The sequence below is a fragment of the Copidosoma floridanum genome, unplaced genomic scaffold (assembly GCF_036245765.1).
Source record: "Copidosoma floridanum isolate Cflo_tuat_1 unplaced genomic scaffold, Cflo_Japanese_pri ptg000030l, whole genome shotgun sequence".
In the NCBI taxonomy this organism is placed as follows: domain Eukaryota; kingdom Metazoa; phylum Arthropoda; class Insecta; order Hymenoptera; family Encyrtidae; genus Copidosoma; species Copidosoma floridanum.
Genome location: NW_028321907.1, coordinates 7839811 through 7860202, shown reverse-complemented (window position 1 = coordinate 7860202; position 20392 = coordinate 7839811). Strand labels below are relative to the sequence as shown.

At 35.8% G+C, this 20392-nt stretch overlaps 2 protein-coding genes across 6 annotated transcripts in view; one reads left to right on the top strand and one right to left on the bottom strand.

Moving 5' to 3' along the window:
• Positions 1 to 20392, top strand: part of LOC106647610 (ankyrin repeat and sterile alpha motif domain-containing protein 1B) — an 83169-nt gene that overhangs the window by 31846 nt on the left and 30931 nt on the right. The window contains exons 6-10 of one of the 2 annotated variants that reach the window (XM_089596604.1): positions 10521 to 10747; positions 10833 to 11064; positions 14261 to 14515; positions 15258 to 15537; positions 16088 to 16789. In XM_089596604.1, coding sequence (XP_089452730.1) covers positions 10521 to 10747; positions 10833 to 11064; positions 14261 to 14515; positions 15258 to 15537; positions 16088 to 16789 — 1696 coding nt within the window. The remainder of the gene's footprint in view (positions 1 to 10520; positions 10748 to 10832; positions 11065 to 14260; positions 14516 to 15257; positions 15538 to 16087; positions 16790 to 20392) is intronic. The other variant, XM_089596605.1, reaches the window with a different exon arrangement.
• Positions 2872 to 6012, bottom strand: LOC106638391 (ras-like protein 1). Of its 4 annotated transcripts, none has more exons than XM_089596617.1 (6): positions 5778 to 6012; positions 5252 to 5438; positions 3667 to 3825; positions 3437 to 3580; positions 3154 to 3360; positions 2872 to 3039 (listed from the first exon to the last, which is right to left on the bottom strand). In XM_089596617.1, the coding sequence occupies exons 3-6, from the start codon at positions 3793 to 3795 to the stop codon at positions 2971 to 2973; spliced, it is 549 nt and encodes a 182-aa protein (XP_089452743.1). In that variant the 5' UTR covers positions 3796 to 3825; positions 5252 to 5438; positions 5778 to 6012; the 3' UTR covers positions 2872 to 2970. The 4 variants fall into 4 exon arrangements, with proteins under 4 accessions (XP_089452743.1, XP_089452742.1, XP_089452741.1 ...); XM_089596616.1 differs by lacking the exon at positions 5252 to 5438 and adding an exon at positions 4977 to 5052; XM_089596615.1 differs by lacking the exon at positions 5252 to 5438.

The following is a 20392-nucleotide window of genomic DNA, read 5'->3' as shown; positions in this document are numbered from 1 at the left end:
GAGAGATTTGTGGGATTGAAAGAGAGGAATACGTACATACAGGATGCATCAGATACTTACGGTAATAAGGTCGTAAGATGGATTTTGAATTCACCTAAATCGTGATTTCTTAAGTTTTAGATCTTGAAAAGACTGCTAGTTAACAAAGTATCTTTCCTAGAGGTAGCAATGCAACAGAGCAGCGGTGGCAAGAGTATATATTGTATCTATGTATTTACTGGTGATGATACACTCACATTGTCATGAAAATGTATCTTCCATATTTTTACACGGTCATCAACAACGGAGACTATCGTACCTATGCAGCTCTATTAAAGTGTGGTTCACTCAACGTGCAACTTTATTTGAATTAAATTTATGTTGAACTTGAAGACTGTTATACGGCACTGATACAATGATTTTAGCAGATTTTTCAAAGTTTTAAAGACAAAAAAATAGAAATTGCGTTTTTAATGTACAAAAAAAATTTTCTTTATAAACTCATAAAAATCGTTTGTCTGTTAACAAAAAAAAATTAACGAAGACATGAATAAACGATAGATCCATTTGGATTTACTCTCACAGAGATCTTTTTTCGATATTAATTACGGTAAGATAAAGTACCGTCCCACTGGATGGCTTGTAAAAAATTTTCTGTAGAATTTTTTTCCACAATTTCTTAGTGTATCCAATGCAATAAAATATTTTATTAAAAAAATTGGTTTATTATATTTATTTCTAAAATGAAGTCCAACATACAAATTTATTAAACGACCAGCTGATTTCAGATGAGTGATAAAAAATAAAAAGAAATGGAAAACTCAATTTTAGGCTCGATTTATTTCTTGAAAGACAGACAATCGGTGTTTACCCTTCTTCTTACAAAATTATAGTTATTTCTTAAATTTTAATAGTCTGTAGACCATCGAATCTGGAGGTAAGTTAGAAAACTTTCTTCTTACTGCTCTGAAAAAAAATTTGTTTCTTTATAATTGCTTTAAATATTTAATACAACAGCAGTGGTCGAACATCACTAAATCTGAGAGAATAACAACATTTTGAGAAAACGTTTGTTTTGTAATGATATTAAAATGGCTTCTTCTTTTCAAACCACTGCTGTGTTTCGATGACATGTAAGCACGTATTATACACTAAAAAAAAATCTAAATTGTGGACTGTCTATAGATGAACGAGTATAAACGACGCTTAAAACATTTGTACGATGTTGAAAAAAACTGATAAGTTAATGTAATAGCCATTATTATAGCTATTATCTGTGTAATCGTTGGACTTACGAAAGTTGATCATATTCTCCGCGCATGGCAGTACTCAATATACAGTGTTGCTAACACACTCAGTAACTGAGCATTCCTGAAAACTGATATCGTGATAATACAACGATGGTGGTAGTAATACACTCACATAATAATACAATTCCTGGAAATAGCACACTCACAACAGCGTTGCACTTACTATGCATAGAAAAATAAGTTACACAAATTTTGTTGCATCGTTCGCCTTAGACATTTTTTTAGAGCGTTATTTATCATACTTATTGCTATTAGATAAATATATTAAATTGGCATGTAGAAAAAGGAACAAATACAAGAAATATTTTTAATTTTTTATGTTGTACATCAGTAATGAAAAGTTCTGTCTTTATTAAGTTTTACCTATTGATTTGGATCCAAAATTAAATTCTTGATCTGAATTTTAAAAAAAAGTCAGCCTCATGTATCACGCCGTTGAATTTTTTGTGAAGTATCTTCGTTACCCTATAACTTTGTAAAACAAACTTATTGAGCAGAAAACATTCTTTTAGTCTCACAGTTCTAATGCAAACATGTTGCAGCTCCAACAAACAGTTTTGTTTTTCCAACAATCATTTAATGTGTTGATTAAACTATTGTCACCGTAAACGTGAAAAAATTATATGGCTAGATAAATTGAAAATCGAGTATGCACAATTGTAATAAATCCAAGCTTACTGTTTGTTAGGATTTCACACCTTACTTTACACTTTACACTTTACGTTCTAGGCAGTAACTAAGCGTATGTTTATAATTTTATAGGTATAATTTGTGACTCTGCAAATCTTATTTCATAAATAGTGTCGAAATACATTCAAATTTCGTTTCTCAACATAATTATGTTACGTATTAAAATTTTGTGACAGGGTAAGTCGTAAGGATTTCTTGTAGTAAATTTTAACATTATAAAACCTGATTCAGATTTGACTCATTAATGTTTTCATCTGTTATGATATCGTACCATGTCACATTTTTTGTTCTAGAATAAGTGAGAATATACATAAGTAACTATACAGACAAAGTTTTCAAATATAACCGTAGATATAACTCATTAGTCTTTATAAACGTTGTAAAACATGATTATAAAAAAATAAAAATTATTGTTTTATTTGATTGGAAATATTTGAAAGATTATATGAAAAATGTATCTGTAAATTTTTATCATTAGTCCAATGCAAATCCTTTGTTCAAACACAAACTATCGCAGTAAAATTTTTTTTATACTGCACATTTCAGTTTAAGACGATTTAAGAGTTTTCTACGACTCTAAATATTGTGTTACTATGCAATAATTTATTATTATCACTGAATTATGAATAACAACCAGAATTTGTTGTGAACCAATTATACTACAACGGCCACCGATATTTTTTTGGACTACGATTGATCTAAGCACTTATGACAGAGATTTTAAGAACCTGGACATAGCAACTAAAACGATGATTCTTAGTAAACGAGTCCATTAAGTGCCAAAGTCCAACTAAAAGCATTCGTTAATTCGATTACCATGACTGCTTAAAAATTGTAGTATTTATGATTCAATACAACTAAAAGTTAAAAAAATCCCTATTCTTGAAATGCATGATATTTTAGTAAGACTTTATTTCGTATAATGTTTATAACTCTTGCACAACAGTACTGAGCCTTGTTACATTAATAGTTTGAATAAGAATCTATCAATTTATCGCTTACGTAGAGAATGCAGCACTGCCTCGTGTTGAATTTCCCTATCCTTCCGGATTTCTCGAACCTAAAATTTTTAAATATACCATATTTTATGTAATCGTACAAATAAATCACTTCAAACAAAAAAAAAGAAAAAAAAATTATTTTTAACTAACGGAAAATCACTACAGTGACTTACCATAGTTTTAAATACGTCATCGACTCCCATTCCAGTTTTGGCTGATGTCTGAATGAAAGGTATACCATACTTTTTTGCTTCTTCTATAGCTTGGGTCACATTGACAGCCCAAGGTTTTGGAAGATCGCACTTGTTCCCAACTAATACCATAGGCATTTGATTTTCTCCTAATAATTTCTTCATTTTTTCACGATGTTTACGGATATCCTGAAAACAATATAGCAGTTTTTTAGTTCTCTTCGGAAATATTTATAGTTTTACAATACTGATATTATAAACTTACTTCAAAACTTTTTGTTGAATCAACATCAAATACCAGGATAAATCCTTCTCCTGCTCGTATGTAAAGATTCGTCATAGCCGTGTACTCATCTTTACCAGCTGTGTCCAGGACATCTAAACAGTATGATCGATTATCTACTTCTACCTATGAAAAAATTAAGTTTTTTAGTAAAACATCAAATACATCTAACTAAAACCATCATATACCAGCTTTTTATTCCAACTTTTTACCTTTTTCTGGTAAATATCTTCAATTGTTGGTTCATACTTTTCTTCAAAATAATTCTTAAGCAATCGAATAGTAAGTGCTGATTTTCCAACACTTTCATTTCCAAGCAAGACAATTTTAAAAGTATTCATAATGATCAGTTATAGTTGCAAGATGCCAACCTAAATTAATAAAAAAAAGACAATGTCAAAACAAAAGACGAAAATTGTCAAAAGTATACAATTTAGACTCAAACAGCCATTTAGATATTATAATACGTACATATTCATACACAGCCAAGCAATAAAAATAATTTAAAAAAAATTAATAGTAGTACAATAACTTCAACAGTTATATACGGTAACAGAGATTGTAGCAAACTGAATTAGAACGCACTTTTACAGAAGGTTAATATAAGGTAGTAGGAGTATAGTAAATGCTGAGTGACAAAAGTTGGTTTAAATGTAGATAGGAATGATGAAATTAAGAAAAGTATAAATATATTATGTTTGTGATTCAATAGTTTACATGTTAGTTTTTGGTTAGTTCTGCAGTAATGATAAAATAGTAAATGTCTAATAGTAGGAGTATTAGCCTCGAGTGAAATTTCGATTTGTTTGACCTCGCTTAACGTATCAGTATATCTTCATACGTATATTTAACTGTATGAGCATGTAGATATACTATAGTTGGTTAGGTATGTAGATGTATACATTAATATTATATTAAGCAAGGCCAAACGTACTTAACTTTTTTGTTTAAGGGCGTTGTTTCAAAGTTGTACTTGTGGCCATTAAAATAGCCGTATGCATTTATTACAAATAATGATAAACATATTTGAATCAAATAAAAGAGCTTAATAAACAGATGATAAAAAAAGACCGAATCTTTTCAGTTAAGAAAATTAAACTAAATATTTAAATGACCAAATAAGTCTATATCAACTGTAAAAATTGAAAGTTATTGATAAATCGTGTTTTGTGTTTTCTTTTAAAATAGATATAAAAGTTTTTTAACAATATGCAGTGTAAAATTAATTCTATTAATTATTAGAGGCTCATGAGGTCTTAAAACCTTTATTAACTGCAGATTATTTTTCAGATATAGTTTATTGAAAGCACTAGACATTAACAATACACAAACTTTGCTTTTTCTTCTTCGCTTATTAATGTGCGAACAGTTAGAGTATGAAAGCCATTATTTCAAAATTGAAAAAAAAAAGTTCTGTTGAAAGATCATAGTATAAAGAATGGTCTTACACTATTTTATCTAATGACAATGGTGTTGTTAGATGATAAAATGAGATATCGTACATATTTTTATTGACACTTACATTAAAAATGTCTAAACTCCGTACAATAGATTGTGTTGAAACTTGTAGATCTAATTTTCGCTACTTACAAAAAAATCTGAAGAGTATGAATTATTAAAGTTTAGTTGATAGTTGTTCACTGGAAGTCAAAGAATATTTTTTTTAGAGGCAAGATCGTGTAGAATAGTGAAAAACAGAATTAAATCCCCGAAGTAAGAAAAACGCGTACATCAAGCGTCCACCATTTTATGCACTAGCATGTAACAAAATTAGTGTCGACTACTCATAAAGTTTACCTTAGGTCTGCTCTCGTGTTTAAACTTTACCTTTGAAGAAACAACTAATACTTCTCTGCATCAAATATTGTAGAAATACAATCGGACTACAAAGTTTAAGAAAATAACTAAATTCTTGAGATATCGTTTATTCACAGTGATTGCGAAATAGCGCTTCTTTTTCCGAGCCACTGATATTTACCACTGGCTACTTAGCATGATATTTGAAAAGAAAAAGATAAGAATTTTACTGTTCTTTCGTCATTTAGTGACAAAGTTAGATATAACTTTTGAAATAACTGTACAATGAAAAAATTACACAAAATAGAGGATTGGTTAAAACAAGATTTATATGAGAGTTTAAAGTACACAGGGAAAAAATAAAATATTCCTAATCAGTTTTTAATGCTTACTTGAAACAACACGATGGATAAAAAAACAGTAACAAGCAATAAAAAAAATATACATACATCCATATTTGAGAGGGACTAAAAAGGAAAGCTAGAGAGGAATGAGTATATGTATACATGGTGGATCTATTACTTACGGTGACAAAAGGTGTCAGACAGATTTTATTCCACTAGCTGTGTCTTCTCTCGTCTCTCAATCAATGCTAAGGGTACACAAAATAAGTATTTTTGAACACTTAAGAGCCGGCAATGAATCAGTATGAGTTTCGTGTAGCTGTGGAGCATTAATATCGGCGATACATTGACTAAGCACTCCAGTAGCAGAGAACAAAGCAAGAACACACGTATTTGTACGTCTACATGTAGTATTTACCATCAAAATGTATTAGGAGGGGATTGGACAACAGATACAGCGCCTATAGTGTCAAAAAATATAAATACTCAGCCAATAGACATTATTGTTTAACGTACACATCGTCCAACTTTTAAATACAACTCACAATCTAGGAAAATAATTAAAGTGTAATTAAGAGCGCCTTTTTATCTTGTAAGTGTTGCGAAAGTCCCTTTAAAAATATCTGATGATGAAATTTGAAGAAATACTGTTAAAATTCCTTCAAAATATATTTCATAATAAATTTAAGGTTAGAAAATTCTGCTGCTCTTGTAGACCAGATAATGAGATACATCTTTTGTAAAATTTTTATCCAATCTACCCAGGAACGTTTATGCGTGTTATAAGTTGAGAATAGCTGTTTATAGTCGTAGCCATTCACACTACTGAAGCAAACTTTTTAAGAATGTTAGCGTATGTCAGAATGGTACTGTGCAACTATTTTTAGTATAGTACGTTGAAAGAAAAAAATAAAACTTACTGTGCTTATATGGTTATTTGGTACTTTAAAGCCATCTAGAAACTTTTTTACTAGTTGGAACAGAAATTTTTGTCGTAGGTACAATCATTTTTACTGTTCATATCGATACAAATTACTGTACAGAATGGAAAAAACTAAGTAAAAAAAAAAAAAGTCCCTAGACTGAGAAATTAATGACATCAGATTACCATTCTAGCACATTAGTTTTTATTGTTTTTATTGTGTCAGTGTAATTTTGAAATGAGCTAAAACCCTTGACAGTGCATTAACAGCAGATATAATTTTTTTTCCTTATAAACTAATATTATAATAAATGAGTGTCAAAATCAATATTTACAAATGGTTGTGAAGTGATAAGGGTTTGCAACTTGTTGACAACTATAATGAAAATTTTTACTCAAAACACATTGTATTTTTTGTTAATATCTGTTTGATTTTTAATCGTTAGAATAATTACTTTAATTGCTATTACTAATTCGTTGGAATAAAAGGATTTGTTTGTTGTACTTAACTATCATGTAAATAATTATTTAAAATGACAGTAAGTAAATAATAATAACATTTTATTAAAACGGTGAGGTAATAGAAATAGTTTCATAACTTAAGAATCTAGAAAATACATTTTTTTGGATAATGCAAGGCATTCAGTTACAAAAATTATTGTTTTTCTCGTTAATTATTAGCTTATTAAGTTCCATACTAATATTTTTTTTGTTCCTTTTACGTGGTAACATATATTTACATGTTATATTCATGCAGTTTTAATTTTTACTCTACTTAAAATTTTGCAGAGGTGAAATTGCCATCTACCTTTCATCATTATCGAAGATTAATTTGTACGTGGTACATACAGTTTTTCAGTGCTTGATGCGTCCTGCATAACTCTTATCCTAAGAACTGTTAGATATATTATGTTCTGGATCAAACAATAACTAAGTGAATGTTGTGGCTTTTCTTCATCTTTACATATTTATGTAAACGCCATCTATAAGATGCGTTTGAATTGTATTTTTTATTACTTGAGTCGTTAATTCCATGATTAATGCAGCTCAAACCGAATAAGGAACCAAGCAACGTAGCATGTTATTTACGTATTTATCACATACGGATCGAAAAAATGCATAGTGCAATAAGGAGTCAGTAACGCCTGAGCAGGAGCAGCATGAACAGCAAGGAATTATCTAGAGCTATCAGATAGTAGCACTCGTAGGCCTAATTCAAGAAATAGCAGCTAGCTGCGAATTATTATGCAAATACGTAGTGAGGATAATCGGCTCGATCCAATGAAGTGTATACTCGATACAGCGATACTTTTATCATTGGCGTTCATGATAAATAGAAAGGTGGCGTTTGGAAAGAGCTGGAGAGCAAGTTTGCAATCAATTTGCAAGTACAATGAAAGCCTCGATAGAAGCGCAGGACGCATGTATCTGGTGAGTTGTGGATATGGACCGAAGGGAGGCCAGCAGAGGAGCCATGAGGAAATAAGGGTACAGAGCCGAGTTGGTGTATATGCGGGGAATAACGAGATGAGAGTCAAATCAGAACAACGGAAGGGGCTAGTGGTCACACACACGCAGGCATGCAGGTATCACACGAACGGGTGCAAGTAAAGCTGGAACGCGGCTTGCGCAATCACGTCGATGGTTGGGGGCCGATATTACGTCGAAGCTTTGCCGATACACGCATGGACGCAGACTCGAAATTCCAAACGCGGAGTCCATCCTCCCTGGGCCCCTCTGCTGGGGATTCGTGCACACCCATATACATATGTATATCCTCCGCTCTGTCCGATCCCATCCCGGGCTATGGTCATTCGCGCGCGTCGCTGGATCCCAGCCGATAGCTCCCTCCTCCCTTTCTCCGGAGAATCGTATTAACTCGAATCTACATCCAGATTCTCACGCAAGCTCTCTCTGCCTCTCTTCAGTGAGGATCTGTAACTATAGGACTGTGTGCACATAACGTATGGACGTATGGGCACGTCTCTTTGCGAATCTCCCGTTATGTGATACAACGCATCAGGGGTACCGAGATACATTCCGTATATACAGGGAGAAAGTAGCCGTTCTCAGCAGGCTGCCATATCCTACATGTACCGCTGGCGAGCTTTTGGCTATGGATATTGTGTTTACTCTGTGGGCGTGCACAAGGACTCTTACGCTTTGCTAGGGGTTCTCCGAGCAAATAGTGAATGATATTTTGGGCTCTTTTATGAGAACTTTCGGTGTTGGTGCGATGGACTTACTTACGGTTAATATATATAACGTTTTGATCTTATATACCCTGTGACCAACATTTGTCCGGCTACTGCTTGGCTGTTGATGAAAATACTTTATTTGAATTACGATATGTGGCTATGAATATTGAAAGAAAAGGAAAGTTACAGGGAAAATTTATATGGTACACAGCATATTGTTTTCTTTATTAATTAAGATAAGTACTATACAGTTGTAATTGACAGAGTAACGTACGTACAGTTACGTGATTACAATATACCCTCATTCTTTACGAAATATACTTTAGAAGTAACGAGAACTTTGTTCGCTTGTTACATTTTAAAAGAAATTGATACAAGAATCCAAGCATCCAAAAGACAGAACATGCTTCTATGTTCATTTTTGTGATCATTGAAAAGATTTCCAGTTTTTACAGCAACTAAGAAGGGTGTAAAGGAAGGAAGGGAAAAATAGAGAATTAGTCTCCCAATGCTAGAAATGTTGACTAATTTTACTTTCGTAGGTTTAATGATGCTGTATCGCATTTTTTTAAAAGCTACTTATGATTTAGTAGGGTAACGTCCATCTTACAATTTTCACTGATTCTAAGTTTTAAATTGAAATCCTTGGACATAAGATAAGTGAATGAAACGACCAGAATCTACTGACAGAAAATTACAAACTCGTGTCAATTATTATTTCGCAACAAAATACCAATGTATAAAAAACCATACATGGGATACTTCCAGACAAAAAAACTTGAAACAATTGCATCTCATCCTCTTTTCATCGCATCAGCAACAACCAATCGATCGTATACATAACGTAACCGCTGTCCTTGCTCGTATCCACCAAAAAAAGTCCCCACTGTTCATACTACTATACACAAAATCGTGTGAAACGCTGCGCCCACAGCAGAACGAAGCAACAACAGTAGCCAGCAAATCCGATCACGGAAATAATATAATCGCGGCCTAAACTCGATGGTGCGTGGTACTTAACGCGTGCGGCGACGAGGCCGGTCCGTGCGGCACCATTGGTAATCCGGTCGGTAAGCCTTTAAAATAATCTGCGCCCGCGTTGGCCGCCGAGGACTAATGGAAATCGCTCGCTCCGTCTCCCTCTTTTTTCCGATTGAAAGCGAGCCTGTGCTATCATCATGTCCGGCTAATCGCTTCACCAACGCCTCGCTTGTAATGCGATCGCGCGAATCGCTCGGTGCACTCGTACGTATGTTTGTGCACAAACGAATGCACTCGTTGCTGTTTTGCCAGGAGCTTTCACTTCTTTCCTGGTCCCAGCGATTGGGAAATCGACTGCCCCCGCTCGCTCCATACCCCCCCCCCCTATATTTGCGGCTCGCGTGTACCATGTGGCCAACAACCCGGACGTAAGTCGTTACGATTTGACTTTTGGTTGCACGTATAGCTTTTCCAACGTTAAAACACTTGTCGATTCGCTGAAACCCATGAGAGTTTTTTTGTTATTTCTCACAATCGAACTGGCGCAGCTCATTTGAGGTTTAGTAGCTTATCATGGCACACTGCAATAACGGGAGCCCTATCATAAACCACTAGTAATGGCCTATGTATAAAAGTTGAAACGATAGCAATATTTTTTCACGATTTGTTCATGCAAAAAACACCATAAATACCTGTGCCATCATAGGGCCAATCTACGAGGTAATCCAAATACGTGATGCTTGTTGTAATAAAAAACATAAAATATAATAATTTTAAAAAAAACCTTTTTTTTTCTAATTGCAAACATCAATTTTTTGTTACAGAGCTTGCGTGGAGGTGTTGCTCGATGCAGGTGTGGACGTCAACACTCGGACGTCAGCGGGGACGGCGATGCACGAAGCGGCGCTTTGTGGTAAAATGGAAGTCGTGAGGACGCTCCTGGATCGAGGAGTGGACCTCTCGATAAAGGACTCGCGGCACAACACGGTGCTCGACCTGCTCAGCCAGTTTCCGGTGCACGTGACCCAGGACATAACTGCTGTGATCAAAAGTAAGTACTGTTGTGATCTCTAAGACATTCAAAAGGTTGAAGAAGAACGAGTTAACTATATCGTCTTTGAAACGATTTGGCGAAGGACATCGCGCCTCGTGCGGAATCGAAAGTGACGCCGAGAGTGAGAATTTACCGCCAATTCCTGTGCAAGGCAGCAACTCGCTGGGTAGCCCGTATGAAAATGTGCGACCCGGTGATGACCTGTCCCCTATGGATCCTTCGATTGGAGAGCGATCATCGCCCTCGCGGTGGCAGCTGTACCACAAGCCCCGAGACGATGATCGCCGGGTATCGGCCAACTCTGCGATGTCACTGTAAGTTTCAATACTCCGTTTGTACATCTTTAGACGTTTTGATGTTGCTTTATTGATTTTTTTTTTTTTTTTTTTTTGTTAATCACTGAGTAAGAATTTTTGGGTATTATATCAAACTAAAAGGCTTATTTTATTTAAGTCCGTTGGACAATATTTTTGTTTCGTAACTTTGGCAATTCATGCCTATTTCTTTTTTTTTTTTTTTAATTTTTCTTACACATATTTATGCTACAAATTTAATTCTTACATTCTTGATTTTCTTAATTTGATGTCTAATACCTTTCAAAGACTGTGCTTTTTATCTGTCGTTTTTGATACATTATCATACAATAAACATTGCACATTTATACATCATATGATACATACTCACTAACAAAAGTGCAGCATGCATTTAAATTTTAACTCATCAACGGAAATTGTAGTGAGGTCTTCCAAGCGTCTAAATAGCCATTGAATAACTTTTTGTATACAATATTCAAAACTCACTTGTCGACGATTACAAAACTGCAGGAGGAATTTTTTCAAGAAATAATTATTGATATTTTAATACAAAACTAAAAAATTTTTTTTTTATGCAGGACACCAAATTACGTCTCTTATTAGTTTTTATGTCACTAACAATGAATTAAAGCTTAGATTTGCTTGATTGATGAATCTTAATTTGGAAAGTATATAAACCTAATAAGTGAAACTTATAAACTCAGTGGCTAACCCAATCCTATAAAGTCCTTGACTCAAGCTTTTTCAACTTATAGCCTCTAAACCTATAAGTCCTTCACTATATCGATGTTTATCTTACTTAAACTAAAAAAATTTAACTAAAGAAGGGTAACAAATTTGTAAAATTGGTTCATAGAGTTTGATCGAATATTTCTAGGGTTACGTTAGGAGACTACAAAGTTAATGCCTTAGGTTTGATTGATGATTTTAAAAGCTCAGATGAAGTTGGTTATTGTATTTGATTTATCGAGTTGAAATGATTTTTGCAACAAAGTTTAACAGTCAAGCTACAACAAGTCCGTATTTGTAATCAGACCTAAAAAATACTTTGAAGATCGTATGTCGTTTTGGGAGCATGAAAAAAAATTGTGAGTCTGCGTTATCTTCAAATATAAAATGATAAAAAAATTAAAGAACAACCGATGCTATGCTTAGATCACCTAGAGTACTATGATTTATGTTTGTTTACGAATTCTTGTCAAAGCTAATATTTCTCTAAATAACTTGATAGTTTGGCACACTAAAATTGAATAATAATCAGTTGATAATTTCAATAATAAAAATAACCAAGAATAACGATAAAAATAGTTAACAACCAAGTATTTACAGGACCTATTTTTTCTCTTAGTATTTTTTGTTGCATGTTTATGCTGTTGGTCTCAATAACACAAATAGAGCTGAATAATCTCATAAATAGCCCATTTCGTCAACAATTGATCGCCCAAGCTCCATCATAATCCAAATCTAATTGTCCTCATCTAATTTTCCGAATCCTCATCTGAAAAAAATGGTTTTTCACCTTCGCCAAGACTTGCTCGCTCTGCACGCTCATACCCAAACCCGCGCAAGGATATCATCGAGTGTTTTCAACGAGGACGAGCACTCGGCCTCGCACGTGTTTCGAGGGTTGGGAAGGATCCCTCAGCGATTTTAATCTCAATCTTTCCCAGGAAAGCTCTGCCTACCTCCGTCATTTGCGGGAAAATAGCTCGAGCGTGCAGCCCATGCTCGCATCGCTGGGCCGTTCGTCTTTTTCGAAAAATGCTCGCTGGTTTTCTGTACGTATACACGCGTGAGCAAAAGAGAGAGAGAGAGAGAGAGAGGTACGGCAGCAGCCTGGAGGAGGAAAAATCCCGCTCGCCACCCTATGCCTCGGCTAGCTTGCCTGCTGGGTAATATTTTACCGCTCCTAGCAAATTTATACATGTATATCCATCGCGGTGGATACGCGCTGTGCCCTCTCTTTGTGTGTAAAATATCTTGCTCGAGCTACTTTCATTAAAATCATTCCTCTGCCCCCTTTTTTTCGGCTCTTTTTATTCGCATTTTTTTCCACCGCTCCACTGTTCTAGTGTTTCCAGGGATGGTATTTTTCTCGTTTACATCGACTTTTTAATTGTCGAGGCAAACCAAAGCCACCTCTGTTTTCTACCTACGTTTTGACGAAGCTGTTGTTCCTCGCTGTTTGTCGTTATGAGAATAAAAGCTGTGCAATCGTGAAAATTGTGGTTACTTGAATATTTTGAATTTTTAAAACTTTTGCTCTAAGATGTTAATTATTGTTCAAATTCCATTCCATAATGAAATATTATCAACGTGGCTTAAAATAAACATCTGAATCTTAAAACCTAAACAAAAATAAAATATTTACATTTCAATTTTTACTGAAGAATTTTAATCAGATTTTAAATTATTGAATTATATTCAGTGAAGTTAGCATCCTATGATTAATTTACTTAGTGTATTTAATGAAGTAGGATGAAATCGATTTGATGAAAATTCTTACTTTCAAGCTACAAGGTTTTCTTGCAAATCGCAAGATTTTTTTTGGCAAGGGTTGCAGTGCGAGTCGAGAGATCATCAGAAAACTTCCTCTTTTCATCTGGTATCTTTTTTCCCTTGCTTTTTGGTACATATAAGTTCGTGTAATCTTCAGCTCGTAAGCTTTTTTGTTTTTTTGTTGCAATTTTTTTTTTTTTTTGTCTTTATTGTGTGTTACTTTTTTGTTTTAACTGGATTGCTCATTCACTGCGATTCATGTTGCTTTAAGTGTGCCAATGAATAATAAATAATTTAATTAGATATCCTTATTACTAAATCAACGAATAAAAAAAAAAATTGGAAGCACATGCATTAATGAAAATTCCATCTTAAAGTAAAAATACATATATGTGCACATAAAAATTTCAAATGCAATGGTTTATAGAATAAAATCTGTACGTCTTACAATATATTACTACCAAAACACAAGCAGAATAATACGAAGTGATGATGGATAATTTCGCTGTAATATATAAGCAATACTAAAAAATAAAAATCGAATTGCGTTGTTTGCTCGAGTAACTAGCGTTGTGCAGTATAAAAAACAATTTGTGAGTCATAAAAGCGTAAAGGTGGATCATAGTAAAGTAAAAATGGAAGAAAAGCTGCGGGTGTGAATGGTAGCTGATGGGAAAACAAAATTGCGACGTTTCAGCGAAGAGGAGTCTTACTCGGGTGAAACACTGGACGAGGATGCATGGAGGCACCTCCACCTGACTGAGGACTCGGACCTAAGTTCTGTCTTTGACAGTGTCTTTATGTCAATGTCAATGTCCGATACACTGAACTCGATAAACACCCTCGCAAGCTCAGACCAAACACCCGAAGACAGACCACTTAACACTACCACCACCACCATCAACACCACCATCACCACCCTGATCATAACACCGTCACGAGACACTATACGGTATGCTGCGCCGCCACTTCTTACCCTCTTCTTCTGTACCAATGTATGAGTTTCTCGTTTGTTATCCTAGCATATACGAATTGTACTCCACTGAATGGCTTTCCCTCAAAACCCATAGATCTCATGTTTGCTCGAGTTATGATGTTAAAACTTGGATTTGATAAATTATTGGATGGTAGGATTTGATAGTCGTAGAAAAATAACTTGTAATATTTTTAAGATGATTTTGTCGATGAATCCATGGGAGCGTTTGGCGATTAAAAAAAAAAATTGTGTCCTAGAAAAGAATATTTAGTCGTGAAGTGATTTAGTCAAATACTAATATGTATTCCATTGTTAAAATAATGCAAAGATACAAATTATCAGAGTTTCTGTTTCGTATGACAAATCATCTTTGAAATAAATCTAGTTTGTAGAATATTACACGTAGAATATAACACATACTTTACTCATCAAAATAATTGTGGCTCAATCTATTCAATCTGAGGTAAGATGAAAAATAACACCACGACTAGACACTGCCGATAAGTATTATAGGTATGTCCATTGCATCGTAACATACTTACATACATACACACACATAATTATGTCGAATGTAAATATGTAACTTGACAGTATCTGTACGCTGAGATAACATTTATTACCGAATAAAAAAAAAAGGAGCAAGTGGTAGTAGGACATAAACGTTTTCCCCTCGCACGTCACTTAGTAAACTCAAATTTTGTGCACATGTGAATCACAGGGGCTCGGACAGCGGCCTTTACCAAATACCGCCGGTCTCCCGAGGTATCGATGTCACCAGTGGCGGCTACGCTTCCGAGGATCAGCTGTCCCTGACTCCAGGCTGCTACGGTGGTCGCGAATCTGACCAGCTGAGCGTGTCCTCGTCGTCGAGCATAGGCGGTCCAAGTCCACGGGATCGACGCTGCATACCCAGTGATGCCTCGTCATCGGGAATCTATCTACCGATGGGACCCATCTCCAATTCATTGCACAGTCCCGCCTCCAGCAGTAAGGTTTCGGTAAGGATTGCTTTCTGTTTTCCATCATTATGCATTTCCCGGAAATTTTGTTTATTTTTCATTGAATTTACTCAACTAGAGACTAGAACACTATTGCACTCGCACATTTGATTACAACTTTTCTTTTTGTTATTGTTGACGAAATTGGTTCATACAAATTTTAAGTTTAAAACATCAGAATATACATTTTTTTTAATGCATTATAAATAAACAGTTAACACAGCGATTTGTGGGCAAAATATCATGCTGGTTAATGATCGCTTACGTTTCCGAATCTCTATCTCAAGTTATAAATAAGTATTTGAGTTAAGACGGAACACAGTTTTTTTTTTTTTTTATTTCCATTTGTATGCATAGACTCGTAAACGAGAAGATAGACTCAAGCAAAGCGGAGCTTTACTCTTAAAATTAAAGTCTGTGGCAGAATTAACCCCATACTTCAACAAACTTGTTTCTCCGTCTGCGCTACTTTGAGGAAACAAAGCATGATAAATTGATAAACGCACCTAGCCACCTTGCACCAAACAGTCCCGTTGTGTTGTATATACAGAATGGCGGCGTTCCGTCGCATTTGCAGCCAACGCCCCCGAAGAAGCCACCCCGGCGCAACCTCTCCGTGTCCCCGACCCACCTGCAGAGCCAAATGTCGCTTTCGGTCGACGGCCACGTGGGCCCGGGTAACTACGAATACTTGTTCCTGGCCCGCACGGGTGGCACCGGCCGGGGTCAGATCGACCTGGAGGAGCTGCAGGCCCGCCGTGGCCAGCTGCGCCACGTCACCCGCAGCGTCGACCAATACGTGGACATGAAGCCCCGGGGCGAGCACCGCCCGGCAGAGAGCGACGCCGAGCCGGTTGCCATAACCTCGCTCCACGGGAACAGACCGATGCGGGTGACGAATCCACGACGGAAGCTACGCAGACACGCCTACGAGCGTTACTCGGGCCACGAGAACTACGAGATGGACAGTAGCCCCGTGGCGGACAAGTCGCCCGGGAGCGAGGGTGGCCCGGAGAGGGCGACCTACGTTTCCAGCGCCTTCTTCACCCTCAAGTCGTCCCAAGAGAGCCTGCTCGACGATTCGAAGAGGGACGGGCCGGAGGAGGCCACCGACAAGAGGCTCAAGCGCGTGCAGATGCTCCTGCCCACGAGCCCGACCCACTACGCCCAGCCACCCACGCCCGACCATCCGCCACCCTCGGCCCTCCAAGCCGAGAAATCCATCCACGAGCGCATTCGGCCACTCAGTCAGGTTAGTTCCCGTGTATACTTTGTTCCCATGTTATTTATAGGATAAGTACGCTCCGCGCTTTGGTACTTAATAAAAAAAAAAGTATTTGCTTATCAATGCACTGTAAATAGGACTTGTGCCCTTTAATGTGTTTATACATGTGGAAGCAATCACCTTATAACTTCCACGAATTGGTACAAATCATGAACTTTTATGATTGATAGAGAATTACTTAGGAGGAACTATTTTTATTTAAGGTTTCTGGGGATGTCTTACAAAATGATGTTGTTCTTAGAACGATTAACTTGGAAAAAGTGATGGAAAAATTTTGTCGGATTTCAACAGCTAAGAAATACACACTTTTAATAGTTGAATAAACTTGTGAAGCTTTCAACGAATCCGAATGAATTTTTGATCCATTTTCACAAAATGAAACGAAAAACAGGTTCTACAATCGTTCATCCTGTTTCGCCTGGATTGACTAAACATTTATGTATCTCATGTGTCTACTTTCTTTACATTCGCAAACGAATGCTTGGATGTAAAAAACGCTCAGCCCTTCACATGAAAGAGAAAAAAGAGTTTAGTCCCTCCACTAAAAAATAATCGTAAATTCAAAAAAATGCATTACACTGATGCATGCTGTAATAGCAGCGGCTTTCATGGGGCTCAAACAGCATTAACGATCCTTCCCTACCACAGACTAGGACGGGGAAAAAAAGACAAGCATGCAGTTTTAATGAAAGCCGCCGAGATCCACGCAGGTGTCTACATGTAAGCGCACACATAAGTACCGCTGCTTCATATCAGAAGGAATCAAGGTATGCTCAGACGAGCAAGCAAACGCACACACGCGAGCGAAGATTTTTGGGATTCCACGAAACTCTCGGGAGCACATCCGATTCGTAGTCAGTCGGGCTGAAGCGCCTGAGTGCAGCATCCGTGCGCAGATCTCGTGCTCACAAACACACGCGATATACTACTATACACTGCAGAAATGGGAAGAGAGTGAGAGAGAAGCAGTCACGTTTAATATACAACTGCTGGGGGTGTTTGATCTCTGACGCGATTTACGAGAAGGCGATCTTCAGCTTCCCTATCCCCATGGCTTCCCTCCTTATATTCTGCTCCATACCTCCGAGTACATCGTCGTGGTGGCTGCATCCGTTTGCTCGCAATCCTTGTGATCACTCTGCTGTGAGACCGACTCCAAGTCTGGGTGCTCACTTCAAGTCCTCTACCTCTCCTTCCCCCCCATCCATCCATCCATCTTTCTCTTCCTCTTCTCCGTGTGCAACGCATATGTGCCCATACTTACTTACGCTCGCGAGACGTCGTTGACGGCGACACCCTGTGTACTCCTCCTTTGCCATCTCTACGTCTTACTCCTTGTCCTTTTCAACAACTCCAACGCACGTGCATCCCTAACATAGGTGACTACACACGTGCACACGACTGTAAGTTTGCTCTTTGCCCTCTCCAGGTCGCTCTTTTGGCTTTTACCGTTTCGAGTGATGCACAGCCAAAGGCTCAAGAACCATGCCCTTTCTCTTCTCTCTCCTCCTACATATACAGATCCAGTGTGTCTTTGCTGGTATTTTTTTTCTTTTTTTTTTATCATTTTGCTATCTCTCTAGGATCCAAACAGGCATGCTTGTCTTTGGCATTTGTTGTCAGGGTTTGTAGGATGCGTAAGTTGACTTAGTTTAGTCGTTTGCAACTACGATTAGTCACGCCCGAAGGGGTGTCATTAGGTGGGGTAGATGTTTTGTTATATTATATGCGTTTTCAACCCTTGGAGCTGTCTGTTTGCGGTTGGGTTACAGTTAGTGTGGATTAATGTTGAGCTGATGGCACTTTTAAGGCCTTGGAGCTACTGATTTTTTAAAAATATCTTTTTATGAAATATCAGTCTATAGTGCAGATATGTACACTTGATTTTTTTTTTTGTCTTTTACGAGGCCTTTTGCACTATGAAGCCATAGGACTTAGAGGAAAAAAAAAACATTTATAACAACATTAAGATACAACTTAACAAATAAGTGCATGTATGTCAAAAATATATTAGATTATAATTCAAAAGACAAATGATCACTCTATCAATATTCAGTGTGAACATCATCATGTTTCTATAACACAATTAAAAGTACAAGAGCCTTCTTTAGTGGCTAAAATACAAACAAAATTCGTTTTCTTGTTGGCACCTTATCAGTTCAGAGTTGACTGTAATCTGTATTTTTCAAAAAAGTCTCAGCCAGTATTAACATTAATAGTTTTACTGTAGTTTCATCGTCTCTGTATTAGTTTCATGTTGTGTTGTACTTTTTTATTAAAGTTTCCGAAGGTATTTAGTTGATATTGTAGAATCTGAAGAGAATTGTAGAATTATTGCCTATGCGTCCAAAATATCCTGTTTATCCAATAAAATATTGGTTGAGTGATCATTATTTCTGCACATTGTTCAAATTTTCATTTATTCTATTAGCATTATTTAATCAAAATTGAGATGTAAATTTAATACATCCTCAGACATGTACATAAATTATAAGATTTGTAACTTGATTTTAGACACACCATTTGGATTTACATAAAATATAGAATAATACAAAAATATACAAATTACTACGTCTTTATCTTCTAATTATTTTTTGGAAATGATGTGGATGTGACAAAGGAAAGGTATAGATGCTTATTAAGGCAAACAGATTAAGCCAACATAAGAAGATTATAAAAGTACCCAATCCTTGTAAAAGTTGGCTTTACAGAGCTGTTTTTATGTCAACAGAAGATTTATTAACTTTGTGTTATTCATATACATTTTATACATTTTATGAACAATAAAGGATTGGGAATCAGTAATGGGTTATGAGTGAAATTTTAATGTAACTAAATAAACTTTTTTTCTTGAACTATAGTTGTCTTTATTTGTGATATGGTCGGACTTTTTATTTACAAAAAAATCTCGGAACATTTTTTAAAATCTGGAAATAAACTACAACATGATTAGTAGCAAAAGGAAAAATATATACTGTTTGTAATGTTTAGAACTTGAAAAAACCATAGATTAATTTTTTTTCTTTTAATATAAAATTTGTTGACTAAAAAAAACCATTTTTTCATCAAATACATTCTCAACTATAATAATCATATTTCAGTTGTGGATTAAATATTTTTGATGTATCATAAATCGATGTTATAATAATCGAAAATCAGAAAGAATTTTGCCCACGAAAGTTTTTATGAATTTTATATCATGTAGGAAATTGAAAACTGATATTTAATCAAAATTTTGACTCATTCTATCGTATGACCTTTTTAGTCTAGATTTAGTAAATAAGCTCTAATGAGGTATGATATGCCATTGAACTAATGCTTATTATGAAGATACAGTCTGTGTCTCGTGAGATTGAAAGATGTTGTAAAATTGCGCTGGCATACATCACAACGGAAAAAATGCTGGGACTCAATATGCTCCATAAGATCTTTGATTTGAGTAAAAATTTGTAAGCATCCAGTGCAATACTTGTTGTGATAATAGTTAATATGCCTTGCAAGATCATCGCTTTGGGTAAAAACGTGTGAGCACATTGTACAATGAAAAGTGTGTTGAGTGATTACGTGGGT